This window comes from Mya arenaria, chromosome 5 (assembly GCF_026914265.1).
Source record: "Mya arenaria isolate MELC-2E11 chromosome 5, ASM2691426v1".
Lineage (NCBI taxonomy): Eukaryota > Metazoa > Mollusca > Bivalvia > Myida > Myidae > Mya > Mya arenaria.
The window spans coordinates 53635910-53655922 of record NC_069126.1 but is presented as its reverse complement, the minus strand read 5'-3'; the positions used below and the strand labels follow the sequence as shown (position 1 = coordinate 53655922).

General features: G+C 36.4%; 1 protein-coding gene across 4 annotated transcripts in view; it reads left to right on the top strand.

Moving 5' to 3' along the window:
• LOC128234192 (hemicentin-1-like) overlaps positions 1–20013 on the top strand; it is a 73726-nt gene that overhangs the window by 36761 nt on the left and 16952 nt on the right. For all 4 annotated transcript variants that reach the window (XM_052948260.1, XM_052948262.1, XM_052948263.1 and 1 more), the window contains 4 exons: positions 10954–11226; positions 11673–11948; positions 12513–12785; positions 13510–13815. In XM_052948260.1, the coding sequence (XP_052804220.1) occupies positions 10954–11226; positions 11673–11948; positions 12513–12785; positions 13510–13815 (1128 nt within the window). The remainder of the gene's footprint in view (positions 1–10953; positions 11227–11672; positions 11949–12512; positions 12786–13509; positions 13816–20013) is intronic.

The window sequence follows — 20013 nt, the reverse complement described above, 5'->3', positions numbered from 1 at the left end:
CCTGCAGATGACCCCTTTGGATTTGGAGGTCAAGTTTACAACTCCAATATTGGTCATTAAAACTATGTCATTTACTTATTCCCTGCTGCTAATATGATACATTTTATCAGCACATATCAGCCATCACCTGAATATGATTGAAAACTGTACCAACTACCCTCATACTTTGAATGGTCATAACCTTAAAACTGCCTCAAAGGCATCTTTTGTCAATAAATACTAGTAACCAGCTGTCTTTTCGGTCCATGCATATTTCATTTAATTGTCCAGATATTCTTGACAACATGGCGATAATTATTTGAAAGAACTTAGCGGTCGGTAGTGTTTGCTTGCTTTAGTTACATCACCGACAGCCTTGCGGCGCTTTCAGCGCTTTGATTACACAACCGTCTCATACCTTTGTTTTCCTCCCATGCTCACACCTTCACTTTATGATACAAAAATTATTGAATTGAATCAAACATGACTACGAAAGCAAAGAGTCTATGTATTGATTAATGTTTTGTTTGGTTTTCGCGTAAATACAAAAGCCAAAGTCAGTTTTATTATCCTTATTATTATTTTCCTCTTCATAATTCACAACTTCACAACTAAAAATGAAACAATATTATTTAAACCATTAGTATCATTTTCACCATCATCAATAGCCTTATCACTATTACTAGTATTGTCATTTTCATTATAATAACCATTATATCTTTACTATAACCACCTCCAAACACAGTTTAAAGATAAAGCAAGAAAACTACATTTTGTCCGTTCCGGATAGAAAAGTACGACGTGAGGGCACCTGCGTTGCAAGGTAAGGAGTCTTGCCATGTACCGGCTACACAGCGTGCCCGAAGGTCGGATTTTTCTGTCCGGAACAGACACAAGTGATTGATCTTTTTCAAGCATACCTTAAATTACATTTTGTTGTTGAAAACAAATACATAGACACAATCGCATTCTTGTACATTTCACCAAAAAGCGCGTACAATGAAGTTAACTAACGCCATGACGCGCTGTAATTTTTATTCACTGCATACGTCAAGAAGTTCTTTCAGTATCACGTCTTTATAGGGTTATTTTGTTTTGTTTTGAAGGTATATTCTTGTAAAGTTCATGCTTATGTAACTCATCCATTGAAATCTCATAACTATGATTTCATAGTGTATTATAAAAAATATACTCATCTGGCAAGGGGGTGCGGTATTTTCCAGCACGGCTGAATTCACCGGAAATGCCTACCCGGTGTGCTAGAATAAATGGTTTCTTCGACGAGTATGCGTTTTTTAAGGTATTGAAATTATAATAAACAAGCAGTTTAATTTTTCTTTCAAACATTTTTCAGTTCCACACCAAATGGTTTGAATCTTTTTTTTAATTTTAACGAGGGATTATCTCACAAGATGTATTACCTTTCAAAAGTACACAATCCGTACTAAATCTTTCATAAACTCTAAACTTTACATGAAATATAATAATTATTATTCTAGCGAAGAATTAAACGACGAAGATTGCTTGAACTATAACGAAAAAATTGAGAAAACACGAATAGCTTTTGTTGTCGCGTCAACCTTATTAACTTTTAAGTCAAATATCAAATAATAGTAGTATTTTTATAATAACATAACAAGTAAAAAATAATTCATCACCTTATCAAATGAATACATACGAAATGGATATAGTAAAGTGCTTTATACAATATCAAACTTGGAAATAGAAATACGTTTGTGTCTAAATATGTAATAATGCTTATCAAAACGTTTGTTTAATGGAAATCGGTTATAAATGTAAAACCCGTTTTGTATAAAAGATATCGTAATTCTTTAAGAAAAAAGCGATGATTCACGACTTGAAATTAATGATATTCAAAATACTAGTAACATAATATTCAAACACAAAACAACTTCATTGTCCAAGCAAAAATATTTACATTCGTCTAGTCCTTTGTATAGGTACAACTTGACGTTTTAATTGTATTACACGCAAGGAGTAATGACGTCAGTGTTTATTTCCCCGATTGAATAAGCGCTAGGTCATTTAACAAATGATATACGACAAGCGAAAAAATGATCAAAAAGCCTATTTCGGCCTCAGAGAAAAACGTTACGATTTATATAATGAGAATGGTTATACCAGTTAGCTTCTTTTTTCAATTCCACTGCATACATTACTCACTTGCAACATCCACTGCATCCAACACATAATTGCAGCACCAATTGCTTCTACAAATACTTGCAGCACCCACTGCGTACAATACACATTTGCAGCAGCAACTTCATCAAAACATATTTGGACCACGAACTGCATCAACACATACTTGCAACACCCACTGCATGAACACATACTTGCAGCAGCAACTGCATCAACACATACTTGGATCACCAACTGCATCAAGACATACTTGGATCACCAACTGCATCAACACATACATGATCACCAACTGCATCAACACATACTTGTAGCTCCCACTGCATCAACACATTCTTGTAGCTCCCATTTCATCCAACACTTACTTTTATCTCCCACTGCATCCAACACATATTGGCAGCACCAACTGCATCAACAAATACTCACAGACAAACTGCATCAACACATACATGCATCGCCTACTGCATCAAAACATACTTGTAGCTCCCACTGCATCCAACACATGATGGAAGCACCAACTGCATCAACAAATAATCAAGACCAACTGCATCAACACATACATGCATCACCAACTGTATCAACACATACATGCATCACCAACTGCATCAACACATACATGCATCACCAACTGCATTAACACATACTTGTAGCTCCCATTGCACCCAACACAAACTGGCAGCACGAACTGCATCAACACATACTTGTAGCTCCAAATGCATCCAACACATACTGGCAGCACCAACTGCATCACCACATTCTTGCAACACCAACTGCATCGCACACTACCTTGCGGCAACAACTGCATCCAACACATACATGTTGCTCCAACTGTATCCAACTCATACTTAAAACAATAACTGCATCAAACACCTACTTGCCCCACCAACTGCATCACCACATTCTTGCAACACAAACTGCATCGAGCACTACCTTGCGGCAACAACTCCATAAGCACATACTTGTAGCTCCCACTGCATCCAACTCATACTAGCAGCACCAACTGCATTAAAACATACTTGTAGCTCAACTGCATCCAACACATACTAGCAGCACCAACTGCATCAACAAATACTCATAAAACCAACTGCATCAACACATACATGCATCACCAACTGCATCAACACATACTTGCCTCATCAACTGCATCACCACATTCCTGCAACATCAACTGCATCGAGCACTACCTTGCGGAACCAACTGCATCAACACATACTTGCAGCACCAACTGCATCATCACATTCATGATCACAAACCGCAACAACACATGCATGCATCACCAACTGCATCAACACATACATGCATCACAACTGCATCAACACATATTTGTAGCTCCCACTGCATCCAACACCTACTTGTAGCTCCCACTGCATCCAACACATACTGGCAGCACAAACTGCATCAACAAATACTCACAGACCAACTGCATTTACACATTCATACATCACCAACTGCATCAACACATACTTAAACCAACATCTGCATCAAACACATACTTGCCCCACCAACTGCAGCACCACATTCTTGCAACACCAACTGCATCGAGCACTACCTTGCGGCACCAACTGCATCAACACATACTTGTAGCTCCCACTGCATCCAACACATACATGTAGCTCCCACTGCATCAACACATACTTGTAGCTTCCACTGCCTCCAACACTTATTGGCAGCACCAACTGCATCAACACATATTTGAAGCTCCCACGGCATCAACACTTACTTGTAGCTCCCACTGCATCAACACATACATTTAACTCCCACTCCATACAACACATACTGGCAGCTTCCACTGCATCCAACACATACTTGTAGCTCCCACTGCATCAAAACATACGTGTAGCTTCCACTGCATCAACACATTCTTGTATTTTCCACTGCATCCAACACTTTCTTGTAGCTCCCTCTGCATCCAATACAAACTTGTAGCTCCCACTGCATCATCACATAGTTGTAGCGACCACTGGATTCAACATATACTGACAGCGCTAACTACATCAACATATACTTATAGCTCCCACTGCATCCAATACATACTTGTTGCTCACACTGCATCTTACACATACTTGCAGCAACAACTACATCAACAAATACTCACAGACCAACTGCATCAACACATACTGGCATCACTTACTGCATCAACACATACTTGTAGCTCCCACTGCATCCAACACATACTGGCAGCACCAACTGCATCAACACATACTTGTAGCTCCCACTGCATCCAATACATACTGGCAGCACTAACTGGATCAACACATACTTGTAGCTCCCACTGCATCAAACTCATACTGGCAGCACCAACTGCATCAACACATACTTGTAGCTCCCACTGTATCAACACTTACTTGTAGCTCCCACTGCATCAACACATACTTGTAGCTCCCACTGCATCCAACACATACTTGTAGCTCCCACTGCATCCAAACATACTTGTAGCTCCCACTGCATCCAACACATACTGGCAGTACTAACTGCATCAACACTTACTTGTAGCTCCCACTGTATCAACACTTACTTGTAGCTCCCACTGCATCAACACATACTTGTAGCTCCCACTGCATCAACACATACTTGTAGCTCCCACTGCATCCAACACATACTTGTAGCTCCCACTGCATCAACACATACTTGTAGCTCCAACTGCATCAACACATACTTGTAGCTCCCACTGCATCCAACACATACTGGCAGCACCAACTGCATCAAAACTTACTTGTAGCTCCCACTGCATCAACACTTACCTGAAGCTCCCACTGCATCAACACATACTTGTAGCTCCCACTGCATCAACACATACTTGTAGCTCCCACTGCATCCAACACTTAATTGTAGCTCCCACTGCATCCAACACATACTGGCAGCACCAACTGCATCAACAAATACGCACAGACTAAATGCATCAAAACATACAAATGTACATGCATCACCAACTGCATCAACACATACTTAAAACAACAACTTCTTCAAACACATACTTGCCCCACCAAGTGCATCACCACATTTTTGCAACACCAACTGCATCGAACACTACCTTGCGGCACCAACTGCATCAACACATATTTGCAGCACCAAAACATCAACACATACTTGCAGCACCATCTTCATTAACACATACTGGCAGCACCAACTGCATCAACACATACTTGCAGCACCAACTGCATAAACACATACTTGCAGCACCAACTGCATAAACACGTAATTGCAGCAGCAACTGCATCGACATATACTTGCAGCAGCAACTGCATCAACACATAATTGCAGCACCAACTGCATCAAAACATACTTGCAACACCAACTGCACCATATACAAGCTTGCAGCACCAACTGCATATAATAGTAACTTGCAGCACCAACTGCATATAACAGTAACTAGCAACAACAACTTCATTTAACAGTTACATGCATTGCCAACCGCATCCAACACAAACTTGCAGCACCAAAGATGAAATGGAAGTCCTTAGTATTTTTTACACTTTCCATTCTTAAATTTAAACAAATTTATACCGTCATCAAATATCAAATATACTTATCATTGTCTCATGAATTCATGCACATCACATGACGAAAGCATACTCTGGTCTGGCTCCAAAGCTCCACACACGATAGGACATGAAATTTCACGTAAGGGTATTCTTATAAACTACTTATTATAACATTTTTACCAACCCAATGATATAACAAAATATCCAAGTCCTCTCATTCAAAATATCCAAATTAAATATAGTTAAACCTTTAAAAATGAATATTATCCAAGGCATCACCTACGTACACAGAGACTTGAATGAATGATGCAGATCCCAACAGCTGCCCCCTGCTTACTTTTAATTGTTGCCTGTGGCCTCAGCTGGGTAAAGTCAGACTTGATCCTGAAAACATTTTATGGGCTGCTTATCACGTCATGGGACACACTACAACTATTAATCATGATTTGTAGACTGACGCTATTTCAACATTCTATAAAATCTAAAAATCCACTAGGGTTATATAATTGACAAGAGAAGAAACTTTCCCAAAAACACTTCGTCATGAAAACGGTAAACGTACAGTTCAAGCATGAATTTTATAGCTAATATACATATCCTAAGCATATCACACAACAATATTACCGGTTATTCCAAATTGTAGCAGGAATCGGATAAAATATACACACTATCGCCAAATTTTCGCCATACACAGGTCTTTTCGACTAATTCTACCGCTGTTATGAGCGCCTGAAATGATCCCGACGATACGATGATACCAAAATGAAACAGAAAACAGGGCTTGTTAAAAAAACACAAGTTATATTAGTTTAGTAAAAATCCAATGTTTTAAGATGAAATAGTTGTATATCATGATTTTTTGTTCATTATTTGTCATGTTTATGATTTGTATATGTTTTTATGAATAAAAGGGTCACCTTTTAGTGATTCCAAAAAGAAAAAAAACAGGGCTTTTAAGTAGCTTAATTCGCATGAACTCGACCAGTGAAGAAAATCTTTGGAGGCGTTCCAGCCAAGTCAATTCTACAACATTAGCCGCATTTTCCCGCGTGTCTTATTGGAATTATATGCAGTTTGCGACACACTCACCGACAATGAAATATAGATGATATTCAAGAATACGGATGATGTCTGGTATAAAACCTTTGGAAATGCTGGAATATGAAAAGTATGAATATGGTATATGGGCGAATATATCCTTGCATTATAGGATGTTATCGATTTGACAAATTTGAGAGTTTCTGTTTATCAATACAATTTTTAAACTCCAGAATGATATAAAACCTATAGCATAATCGTTCTGACGTTAATGATAGGAACTGCATATATTTTACACACTGTCAGCGAGTTATTTGGAGGCTTAATCGTATTTATTTTAACCCACCTTCAACAGAGACTGTAAACAACATTTCGTGTATGAAAATAACACCAACTCATTGGCAAACGTAGGCACATTTGAAACCACTTATATAACAGCTGTGAGTATTTGTATCTTACGTATTCAAATGCTTTTAATATGTTTTAGATGTTAAAAATAGTCCACCGAACTGTATTGTTTAGGGCGAAACATGCGTTAAACCATTACAGATTCATATTGACAATCGGTTGATTGACTTTTGGGTGACATTAATAACCCTACCTTTCCCCCAAATTACAGTGTCGATGTACACTATTGTTTTGAGCAGATTTATGTTTTTCGAAAATCCTAGAAAATCATATTTTCGGTGGGTACGTCATATATAATATAAATATATAAAATGTAGGGTTATAAACATTTGGCACAGTAATGACTTTTTAAATAAACGTTGGCTTCATGAAACTGTATCTAAAAATGTCAAACCTTTTAATAGATAAATGGTCTGCTCAAGGAAATGTATTGTCTACAAAGTGTATAAAAATGAATTTGAAAATTATGTTATATATACACCAAACACATTTTTAGCTCTACTATTCGAAGAATAGGTGGGCTATACTACTCGCCCCAGCGCTGGCGTTTGGTTAAAGTTTGAGGGCAAGTTGGGATTTTCACTTATAAGTCCAATACCCTACATTCAATTGACTTAATACTTTACGCAGTTGTTCAGGGCCATCACATGATGCGGTTAGATATTTCCATATTATTCTTTACACAGATTATGACCCCTGATTGACTATTGGACTTCGGTTAAAGTTTTAGGGCAAGTTGGAATAATTATTAATAACTTCTATATCCTTTGTTCAATTGACTTAATACTTCACACAGTTGTTCAGGACCATCACACCATGAGGTTACATAACTCCATATTATCCTAAATACAAGTTATGGCCCCTGATTGACTTAGGTTAAAGTTTTAGGGCAGGTTAAAGTTTTAGGGCAAGTTGGAATTTTCACTTTAAACTCCAATACCATTCATTTAATTGACTTAATACTTCTCACAGATGTTCAGAGCCATCACATAATGAGGTTAGATAACTTCATATTATCTTTTATACAAATTATGGCCCCTGATTGACTATGGAACTAAGGTTAAAGTTTTAGGGCAGGTTGGGATATTGTTTAATAACTTCTATACCCTTCATTCAATTGACTTAATACTTCACACAATTGTTCAGGACCATCACCCAATGAGGTTACATAACTCCATATCCTTAAAACAAGTTATGGCCCCTGATTGACTTAGGTTAAAGTTTTAGGCACGTAAAAGTTAAGGGCAAGTTGGGATTTTAATAAAAAAACTTCTATACCGTTCATTAAATGCACTTAATAAAATTCAAAATTATTTACTACCATCTTACAACAAGAAACATAACTCCGTTTTCAGCCTAAATACAAATAACGACCCTTGAATTATTATTATTATTTTTAATTTCCGTTGAAAGGCATATTTGTATATTCTTAACCACATTTTCATAATAGGAAATCAAGTTATTTGAATGACTTGGGTCATTGTTTGGGCGGGCTGGTGGGAGGGCAGCATCAAAGTCACCTTATGTATCAAATAATTTTAGTTAGGTTTGACATAAAGAGACCAAACTTGTATTATTACATCGTTATTGTATTCTAAGTCAAAGCGGCGTAGTCGAGCGCACTGTCTTACGACGGCTCTTGTTAAAATATGTAATTAAATTAAGAACAAGAAACAACGAATTGCCAGTAGAAAATGGAAGCTGGAAACATGTCGAGTATAATAATAGAAAGTGTCCATTCTGTTTTGACTATTGCTTAGGGGATGAATTTCATTATGTATAAGACTGTAAGGAATTTTATGATAAACGCTGTATAGATAGTAAATACATTAGATACCCGAACAATGTTAATTTTAACCAATTCATGTAATGGATGAATTCATGTTATACTATATACAGTATGAAAGTTATGTAAATTGATAAAAGAAATAATGCTTAAATGACGTTGGTGTACATGTGCAATTGTTATTCTAAATGCCTCCTCCATTACATTGTGACACATGCTAATGTGAAGTAAATTGATAAACAAGTGTAATTAAAGCATACTTTGTATTGATATGTCATTCTCTTCTGATTTAATATGTATTATATGAAAAAAAATTGTGACATGAGCATATTTAATGATCTTGAAAACTTGGAAATTTGATCAGACCAAGGAGCAGTTTTATAAGAATCTCGGCTTGAATGATCCTAGCCATTTCGCTTGAATAATTAAAATTTCTCAGCGGATAAAGTAAAACAAATCCTTTAAACGAAATCTCTCCATGTCTCACTGTTTTTTAACTTCACCGAATGTAAACATCCAGTACCGTCTCAGGTTGTACGCGTTTACTGAAACACGGAAGGTGTCATTAATGGTAAAACTATTTACGCTTTCCTTGCACCGATAGTTCCGTTCAAATCCCATTAAAGCGGTGTTTGCATAAATGTTTGCGTATCAGATATTCGTAAGACATTTTAATTTTCGTGAAAATGACGTCATGGTGCACGTACACGTCTTCCACTGGTAATTATGCCATAATCGGCCTTTCGTGCCGTGATAATCTCACGGGTAGAAACGATAATCATTATTGTCGAAACGAATTTTTGTTGTAAAATGTCACGATACATAGGAACAAGTGTATTATTCCATAAAAAATACACATGTTACTATAAATAGCTAAAGCCCTCGGGCAATTATTCCTTCCCTTGGGGCAATTATCAACGAAAGCCATGGTCAACCATGTATTATTCTATAAAATATTATAAGTTACGCACAATTAATTTCCTATATACTTTCATTGTTTACAAGCGTCTGATATCGTCTAAACTGAATATGTTTAAGCGTGATTTTCTTTTTAACAGATAATCGTGGATAAAATTCGGACTTTTTGATAGCCCTAGATTTCGCACAGAATTGAAATTATTTTCAGTCTGCTAATATTTTATAAAATATTAACGTTTTTTTGTTGATTAATAAACCATACTGAATAGGAGGAAATAACCAACTGTGTTCCCTTGTTTGCATATACTAAAAAAATATAATCAAATTTATATGAAAACATATGCACTCATTATGGCGCGAAATAGTTTTGCCGCTCCAGAACTCGTGCATATATTTCCATATAATTCATTAACCTTACCCTGGAGTTTGTTAATTTGACCCATGCCAGTGTACCTTGTCATGGGAATTCCAAAAATGGCACTTATACTTGTTTTTACCCCGGAGATAGACTCGAGATGATTCATATTCAGCTTTAAGCTTTAACAAATGACTTTAAAGTAGTGTAAGTTGAATGGAAATCACTGGCACGTATGTTGTGTTTTTACACTTAGACATAAAATAAACTATAACTTTGAACTACATATTGGACTATTTAAAAGTTATTCTCTGCATGCAGAACATGCATACTAAAGTCATATAAATCGCCATGTTATGAGATAAATATAATTGAGTTAACGTGAGTACGTGTACAATTTTAGGTTTCATAATGTGAAATCGTATACAAACGTAAGTAGAATACCAGGCCGTGTATATAGAAAAGAAGTTTAGTAAGCTAAATTAGAATTACCATTAAATATATTGATAGTTCTGACAGAAAAAACGACGCTTTTTTCTTAGTTAAAACCGAATATTAATGAGAATTAATCACATGAATTCATGAGTCACACTTGGCTTTTGTTCATCAGATGGTCCTGAAAGCGAGACCCTATCTCACTATATAACCAACTATACTAAGACGGAGGGCGTTACATATAACGTGCCCGTCAATTTATATGCCAGACTCTGCGTGTATTTACACACGATCAAATATACGAAGACAGAAGGTAATATTCTAAGAGACATTACCTGCTACACAGTTTGTAACCCAGATTATGCGTACACAGTAATTAACAATTCTCATTTCAGATGGTCCTAGCATAGTGTCCCTATCCCCTTCTACAACCTCGTATACGAAGCCAGAGGGTGGCACTCTAGGAGACATAACCTGCTCTGCAGTTTGTCACCTGGAATGTGTTTACACTTGGTCGAAAATTGGCACTACTAGAACGGGACGGAACAATGCAATCTTAAATCTTGGTCAGCTAACAAGACAAGAGGCAGGGTCGTACATCTGTACTGCTACAAACCCGAGCTCATCCACAACACGAAATAGTTCCACTGTGGTTGTCAATGTCATATGTGAGTTGAAAATGGCTCGTGGCATGTGTAAAATGAAAGATAATGCTTAAAGTGATGGAAAGAAAAATCACGACCAATATGTCGTCGTTAAGCTAAAATTTGACGCAGTTTTCAAATTATGTGTCAAACTTTAAGTATAAGTTGTAAATATATTTCACCTCGTGATCACAAATAAGAAGATTTACAGGTAGAAAAATAACACTCATGAAAATATGAAATAGTAAATACTCACTCGGTCAAATATATATCTTACCCTAGAACTAACACATCTACTATACAATTACGTGCTTATAAAAGGAATAATATTTTTTGAAATAATAAATGTATTGATAGTTCTCTATTAATAAATTGTAACTTCATGTATATGGAGACATTTAGCTATTTGAAAGAAAAGCGACGTTATCAACATGCAATAATGTATTCCTGTTATGATCTTTTGTTTCCAGTCGGCCCGAATACTTCGTTAATAAACCCATCTAATATGAACTACACGATAAACGAGAATCAGCCTATCATCACGATAGTTTGTAGTGCCAGCTGCTATCCAACCTGCACATATAGCTGGAGAAAGACGACACCCACCCCTTCCTCCGCGTCTAACAATCACAACCTGGCACTTGGTGAGGTGACGAGGAATGAGGCAGGAACCTACCAGTGTGAGGCAACAAATCCTACATCTAATGAAACAGCTACCAGTGTAGTGGTGAACATCAACGTCAGGTGTAAGTATTTGCATTTATTTACAGAACATCTTTTGAATACTGACAAATGTGTCACTTTCCCCAAACACTTAATTCTGAGTAGATCTAGCTTATAAATTGAAACAAGCTAACCGGGAAAGGTTTTTGACATTATCTAAGAACTGAAATTCGGCGACGTGATACTTGATAATACGCTTAGTTTTAAGTTGTAATTGCCCCATAGTCCTAATTTGACCTGGTTGCGATTAGGAATCGGGTCTTTCTTTTCTAGGAAATTTAATATGGTTTCAGGAAGAGATTATCTTTGGGAGCTTTGCAAACCAAACCAAAAGTTCAATTCAAAACATTTTGTTTTCGACGTCATATGCTTTATAAGCATAATAGTACCACTCAATTTGGAAACCGCCGAAGAAATACTCAATTCCTAAATGTGCTTATACTGTAACAATATTTTGTATGTAAATTAATGATTTGATAGGATGTAACAAAATACTCTAAAGATTATATAACTTTATGTGTCTATTGTTATTACCGAAAGTCAGTAATCAAGAATGTAAGCATAACTTAACTAACTGTCTTTATCAGATGGACCCGATTCAGCCACATTGGGCGTACCCTCAAAGTACACAACGACGGAAGGCGACACTCTCCTGAACGTTACCTGCTCTTCTGTTTGCTGGCCTGGCTGTTCATACACCTGGAGAAATTTGACAAACAACGCTATCATGTCTCAGAATAGAAGTCTGACGTTTGGTCCAGTCGACCGCTACATGACAGACACATACAGATGTGATGTTGCCAATATCTACACGGCCTACAATAAAACAACTCGAAGTGAATTGCAGCTTCTTGTAAAATGTAAGGTCCATTTCTGAATGTGTATCATCGTAACGTATTAAATACATTGATTATTTGTAGATAACGGAAATTAGAAAACGTTCTCCTGTAATAATATTACAACTATTAAGTAGATATAGCAGTTTTGTTTCGGCTGCGTTGAACAGCAGATACACTTTGTCATGAATCTTTTCTTGTAATAATGTTAGGCTTAAAATAATCAAAACAACACAATTATTCACAACGGTAAGGAGATAATTCACGTCCTGGATCAAAGATTTAGGTCTGATTTACATGTATAATCGACAACATTTTACCTATGTTGTTGTTCGTTTATTATTTCTGCAAAACATGTGACATATATGATTGTAACGTATGATAATGCACGTATGACTTATTTGGTGTACAGGAAATCACTGAAAGGTCCCTTAGTCTTGTGCATATGCGTATATAACATTTTAGTCAAATGTGTTTTTAACTCTAGCGTTGCAGCAACATATTTGTTATGCAGTAATGTTTTCCAGCCAATTACGTAAACTAAAATATCTTTAACAAGGGGTGATTATGTTCGTGTATGTAGTATCATTTATTCAAAATGATTGTGAAATACGACAACCAATACCGTTGTTTATTTATATACATCTATAACTTCGTATACCTCTTAACAATAACCTGCATAATTTAAAGTAAATACCTATAATTGAGTACTTATAACGCTATTAACATGGTATTCAAAATCAAACAGATGCGCCTGACGTGTCGATCGTTCAATCGGCGTCATCACTGACAGAAGGTTCACCACTGATCCTCACTTGCTCAGCCAATGGTTATCCTTCCCAGTATACTTATACTGGCTTTAATCAGACGTTCGGAACAACTGCAATACCAAACGACAACACGGAAGAAGCAGGTGTCCGTGATAATATTTCTGTGAGGATTGCTTCTCTGGCACTGCAGGACACGGGGCTGTATACTTGCACGGTGCATAATAATGTCAAGGACATCAATGATAATTTGATTCAGTCTGAATCGACACAGATAGATGTAAAAGGTTTGATATATATTATTAAGTTTTATCCAATCATCGAGCAAATATCTGTAATAACTTGTATCACTTTAGGTTTATTTAACATTGCCGATATAACATCGGATATTTAAAGTTCAAAACAAGCTGAACCTAACCTGTATGGTAACAAAGTGAATGGCTGAACCACCCGCTTCAATTAAAGAGTAAACATAACTTTAAGTTACGACGACAAAACAAGCCGAGCCGAAACTAACCAAGTGCATTATATGATATGGTAAAAAGTGAATGGCTGAAACCCCAGCTTAAATGAGTAAACATTACTTGGATGAATAAACCCATCAATCAGTAGATATTATCTACTTAGATATTAGAACTATCTTCACTGCGAGCAAAACAATCTGTTCCATCCATGACCGTTTACTTTCTGTTAAACATTCTTCGATTTTTCACTCAGAAAACCTATATATATATTATAATAAGAATACGTCGTTTTATGGGCACACTGCAAATAAGTTTTTGTTGTAGAGAAATAACTGTGTCGTCGGCATTCAAAAGTACATTCAATTTAAAACATGTCTTCACTAAAAGGGTGTCGGAAATATTCAAATACATTCATATACATGACATATACTCGGTTATGCACTGTTCCTGTACATAAATATTTCAAACATGACAAAGAGTAGACTATCAATTGGGCAAATCATCCGTTAAATGGCTTTGTTGCGGACTAAAGTGATCTTTAAATTACCTGTAGCGGGTTCGAATCCAAATATATATGATAGTTTTCTTGTGAGACACACACACAGACAGGCATACATCCACGCACGCACGCACGCACGCAAACTCACACACAAACGCACACGCATACACGCACGGGCACCGGGCACCCGAACGTGCACGCGCACGTACACGCACGCGCGCGCATTCACACACATACAAACAAACATAATACAACACAATTCAATTTACGTTATTTACGTTTAATGATAATGCTTATAACACACAAATGACAAATATCCAAAGTTGAGGGGAAAGTAACGTGGTTTTGAATGGAGAAGTACACTGTTACATGTGCTTGATCAAAATTAAATAATTTAACTGTTTTTTCACGGACATGAACGTACAATTTTTCGGACAAATAGTAACTTCAGAGTTTAGTGTTCATGTCTCAAAAGGATTTTTCAAAAAGTGTTAAAAAACAAGGATCTTATAGACGAAATAAAAAACGAAAAGTGATATTACCAATTTCGGACAATACGAGTTCCTCGTGCAAAACGGACAGTGGTCAATCGAAAAAAGAAAAAGAAAAATAAACAAGTAGACTCGGACATTTATTTACAATCAGAAGATAACGGTGAGGACTTTTATGAATATCTCGCTGCAACCATGTCATACCCTCAACCCCCCTTCATGCCCGCGTTCAGCCCCCCGCCCTCGGGCTCACAATTCGGTTATTCGTTTCAACCACCATGGGCAACTGAAATGATGAAGGATATTAAGGAAATGAAGTCAAAAATGAAAGCCATTGATCGCATAGAAAAAACCCTGAATAATCTCACGAACCAGGTCGCCGACCTCGAAATCAAGGTCACGGATATAGATAAGCGTGTTTCGGATACGGAAACTGCCGCCCAATTTGTAGCGTCCAAATTCGAGGAAAATGACTCTGACATTAAAAATCTAAAGCAAAATTGCTCAAATCTTGAGAAGAAATGCAAAACTCTGCAATCGCAAAAGGATCAAACGACAGAAAAGCTCGCTGGGCTTGAGATAAAGGCCATGCGCGATAATTTGGTGTTTTATGGTGTCCCCGAGGTACAGCCCGGCATGCAGGAGAACTGTTCTAAATCTATACATGGGGTCATTTCCACATACTTGGACATCCCGGACGAGTTCAAACTTGACGCCGCATACCGCCCGGCCCGGCGCGGCCAGGGCAACGCTGCCACGCCACGCCCCCTCATTGCGAGATTTCATAACGGTCAGGATCGGGAGCGGGTTCGTTCCGCCTCTTTGGACCCTACTATTAAGCAAAAACTTAAGGACGGGAATATCGGGATCGGTCCGCAACTCCCCAAGGATGTCCGTGACGCCAGGAAGCCGCTTTACGACGCCATGCGCGCTGCCAAGGACGCCGGGAAGGAGGTGAAGTTCGTCGGTAAGACGCTGTACATCAACGTCCGCCTGTATGCACCACAACCCGAAGGAGACCGCTAGGGACGTCATCAGGAGTATTCCATAAATATAGCATCCTAGAACATTCATGGACTAAAAAGCAAGTTAGCTGATAGTGATTTTATAAAGTTAATCCAATGTTATGACATTATCTTTCTTAGTGAGACTTGGATATCATCAACAAACACTCTCAATTTAGATATAAGTGATTACTGTTGCGAGCATATTTTCGGACGTAAAAACTCAAAACGTTCAGGACGATATAGTGGTGGAATTTCGTTGTATTATAAAAGCTTTCTAAAGGACTATATTTCAGTGATTGACAAAACTGAAAATGGACTTATTAGGGTAAAGTTGGATCATTCTATCTTCATGCACAATAATGATGTTTATGTATATCATGCATATAGACCACCAAGTAATTCAAAATCGTTTACTGCAAATAATTTAAATGAATTTGATTTCTTTGAAACCTTAGAATCAGATATTGTTAAATATGATAATCTTGGCTATACTTTTTGCACGGGCGATTTTAATAGTCGTACCGCAGTTAATATAGATTTTATTATATATGATAAATATTTAGATGAAAATCAACCTTTTATTAGAGAATTTAACGATATTTCGGTAAATAGGGCCAGTAAAGACAAAGTTATTGACTTTAGTGGGCGAAATTTGATTAACTTGTGTCAGGCCACAGGATTATTAATAGCAAATGGCAGACTAGGTAATGATAAAAATGTTGGCGATTTTACCTTCTGCTCTAGTAGGGGTACCAGTGTTGTAGACTATTTGCTACTTAAATACGATACATTTGATTTTATTGACAAATTCACTGTTAATGAATTTAACGAGTTTTCTGATCATGCCTGTATTTCTTTCGCGTTAAGTATAAATACAAACGATGATAACGATGCAACTACAAGTGAGATCCCCCCTAAAAAGGGAGAGTCCAAAATTATATTTGACAATGAGAAGATCCCGTTATTTCAAGGTCAACTCATGATAAAGAGTGACGTATTATTGCACCTTTCCGCGTCATTGCACACTGAGCCGGTAGAGAGCGTAGTAAATGAATTCCTTTACGGACTCCATGTTCCTTACAATAAACAACACATAATAAATGCAAAATTTCATTTATTGATTTGAAATGTGTTCTAGGACTCGAACGTATATGACTGGTGCATACGTGTATACATATATTTTAAATCAAATGATACTTTGAAATAAACATATATCATTGACAAACAATACATCAGTTCCATATCAAACATATTTCGAATAAATATGTGATATTTAAAGCTGATCCAAACAAATTATTATTAAACTAAAGAAAACATTTCTTAAAAATTAACTTAGTCTTGTCCAGTCAACGCCTCGAAGCTGAATGACCATTTACAGCCTAAACTACTCGTGCATACATTGCACGCCACCTACTGGACATTACATCTAATGAAGGAAAATAATTTTCTTCTTATTCAAATTTTCAATCGCAGAAAATTATATTTCTCTGATCTATTGTTTACTACCGCGGACACGATATTTGGCAAGACCGTGGGAAAATCTAAAAGTACATATAAACAATCAAACAAAGATTGGTTTAATAAGGAATGTTTTGATGACAAACGAGAATTTAAGCGTCGGAGGAATATATATAATAGAAATAAGACTGACGATAATAGAACAAACTTTATTGCAGCGCGCTCTAGATATAATAAAACCAAAAAGAAGGCATTTATGAAATTTCGAAGAGAAGAAGGTATAAAGATAAATAACTTGGCGTCAAAAAATCCAAGACCGTTCTGGAAAAAAATAAAAGGGAGATCTCGCAAAACGAATGTACATGCGGATACTTTAACATTTGATGACCTGTATACTCATTTCAAAAACTTGGCCGGCGACGGCGTTTTGCATCCAAATAATACTCCGTGATACGCAGACTCTAACAGTTCTAACACGGCTCGAGATGTATTACTCGACACGGAAATAAATGAAACGGAAATAAGAAACGCCATTATGTCCCAAAATAATAATAAATGTGCAGGCATTGATCAGATACCAGCCGAAATCTTTAAAGCGTCAATAGATATAATTCTTCCATTTATGAAATCATTGTATAATCATATATTTCTTAATCATGAATACCCTGCATCGTGGGGTAGGGGTATAATTGCACCCGTTTTCAAAAAAGGAGATGCAAACGAGGCTAAAAACTATAGAGGTATCACCCTTATTAACATAATAGCTAAGATTTACTCGCAAATCCTACTTAACAGGTTTACCAAGTGGTCTGTACAAAATGAAAAACTTACAGAAAATCAATTTGGTTTCCAAAAGGGCAAATCAATCTCAGACTGTATATTTATTCTTCATTCGATCATTATGAAGACTCTGAGTGAGAACGAAAAATTATATTGTGTGTTTATTGATTATCAGCAATTTTTTGACCGAATTGACCACACCTTTTTATGGCAGAAGTTGTTAACTGAAAATGTAAGCGACCACTTTGTTAAAGCTCTTCAAGCAATGTATAACTGTGTCAAATCGTGCGTCAGATACCAATCGTCGTTGTCCCCCTTCTTTGAAACGACCGGACTTGGTGTTAAACAGGGGGATCCAAGTTCGTCTCTTTTGGCAATGTTTTTCATTAATGACCTAATTAACAATATTAACTCAGATTTACCCGGAATAATTACTTTGGAAGATATCAAACTTTTTCTTCTATTCTATGCCGACGATATGGTGCTCTTTGCTAAATCTCCTGAAAGTCTTAGAAAAATGTTACACGACGTTGAAACCTACTGCAACGCTTGGGGACTAAAAATAAATGTATCAAAAACTAAAGCTATGATATTCGAAAACGGGAGGGCCACGCATGTGAACTTGTATATCTACAATGAACCTATAGAATTCGTTAATTCATTTAAATATTTGGGAATAAACCTTTTTAAGAACGGCAATTTCAACAGGTCTCAAAAAATAATTGCAGAGCACGCATCGATTTCTCTTATTAAACTATAACAGATATTTAATACCGTTGAATTACCTATTCATCAAAAAGTAAAATTGTTTGATGTTTTAGTAGGCTCTATTCTGAATTTTTGCTCGGAAATATGGGGAATGAATCCCGCAACGGATATAGAAATGATTCATGTGAGGTTTTTGCGTTATATTTTGGGAGCTAAACAATCGACGAATCTCAGTGCTTTGTACGGTGAATTAGGAAGGGTTCCTCTTTCTATTTACAGAAAAGTTAATTTAATTAAATATTGGAATAAGGTTATTTCACTTAAGGACAACAGTCTCGTTAAACGCACATATAAGCTTCTACGAAGGGACGATTTCGACAATAAGACATACAAAAATAAAAATTGGGCTTCTCAAGTTAAAACTATTTTGAACGAGTACGGCTTCTCCGATATTTGGATAAATGAGTCTATAGATATTTACACACTAGAAGTAATTAAGAGGAGAATAATGGATACGTATTGCCAAAGCTGGTATTCTGAGATAAATAATTCGCCTAGACTAAGAACGTATGCTATTTTTAAGCACACTTTTATACGAGAAAAATATTTAGATGTAATTCATGAATACAAATTCCGACATGCTTTAGCAAGATTTAGAATTTCCTCTCACAGATTGGGTATTGAGATTGGCAGGTATACCAACACGCCATTAAATGACCGAGTATGTACACTATGCAACATGAATCAGATAGAATCAGAATATCATTTTCTACTTGTCTGCCCAAAATATAGAGACCTAAGAGTTAAATTTTTTAAACCATACTAATGTCACTGGCCTAATATTAACAAATTTGAAAATATTATGAATAGTAATCATAGAACAACAATATACAATTTGTCAAAATTTATTTTCTTTGCTACTCAGCGTAGACACTCTTTATTAAATTAAACGTCTTTTTATATTTATGATAATGCCTACAAATGTTTACTGTTAATGTTACTAACATTTATTCAATTGTCGCAGGATGTTACATCTTTCCTGTTTGTTTATACTCTTGAAAATTGTCAATGTACATGT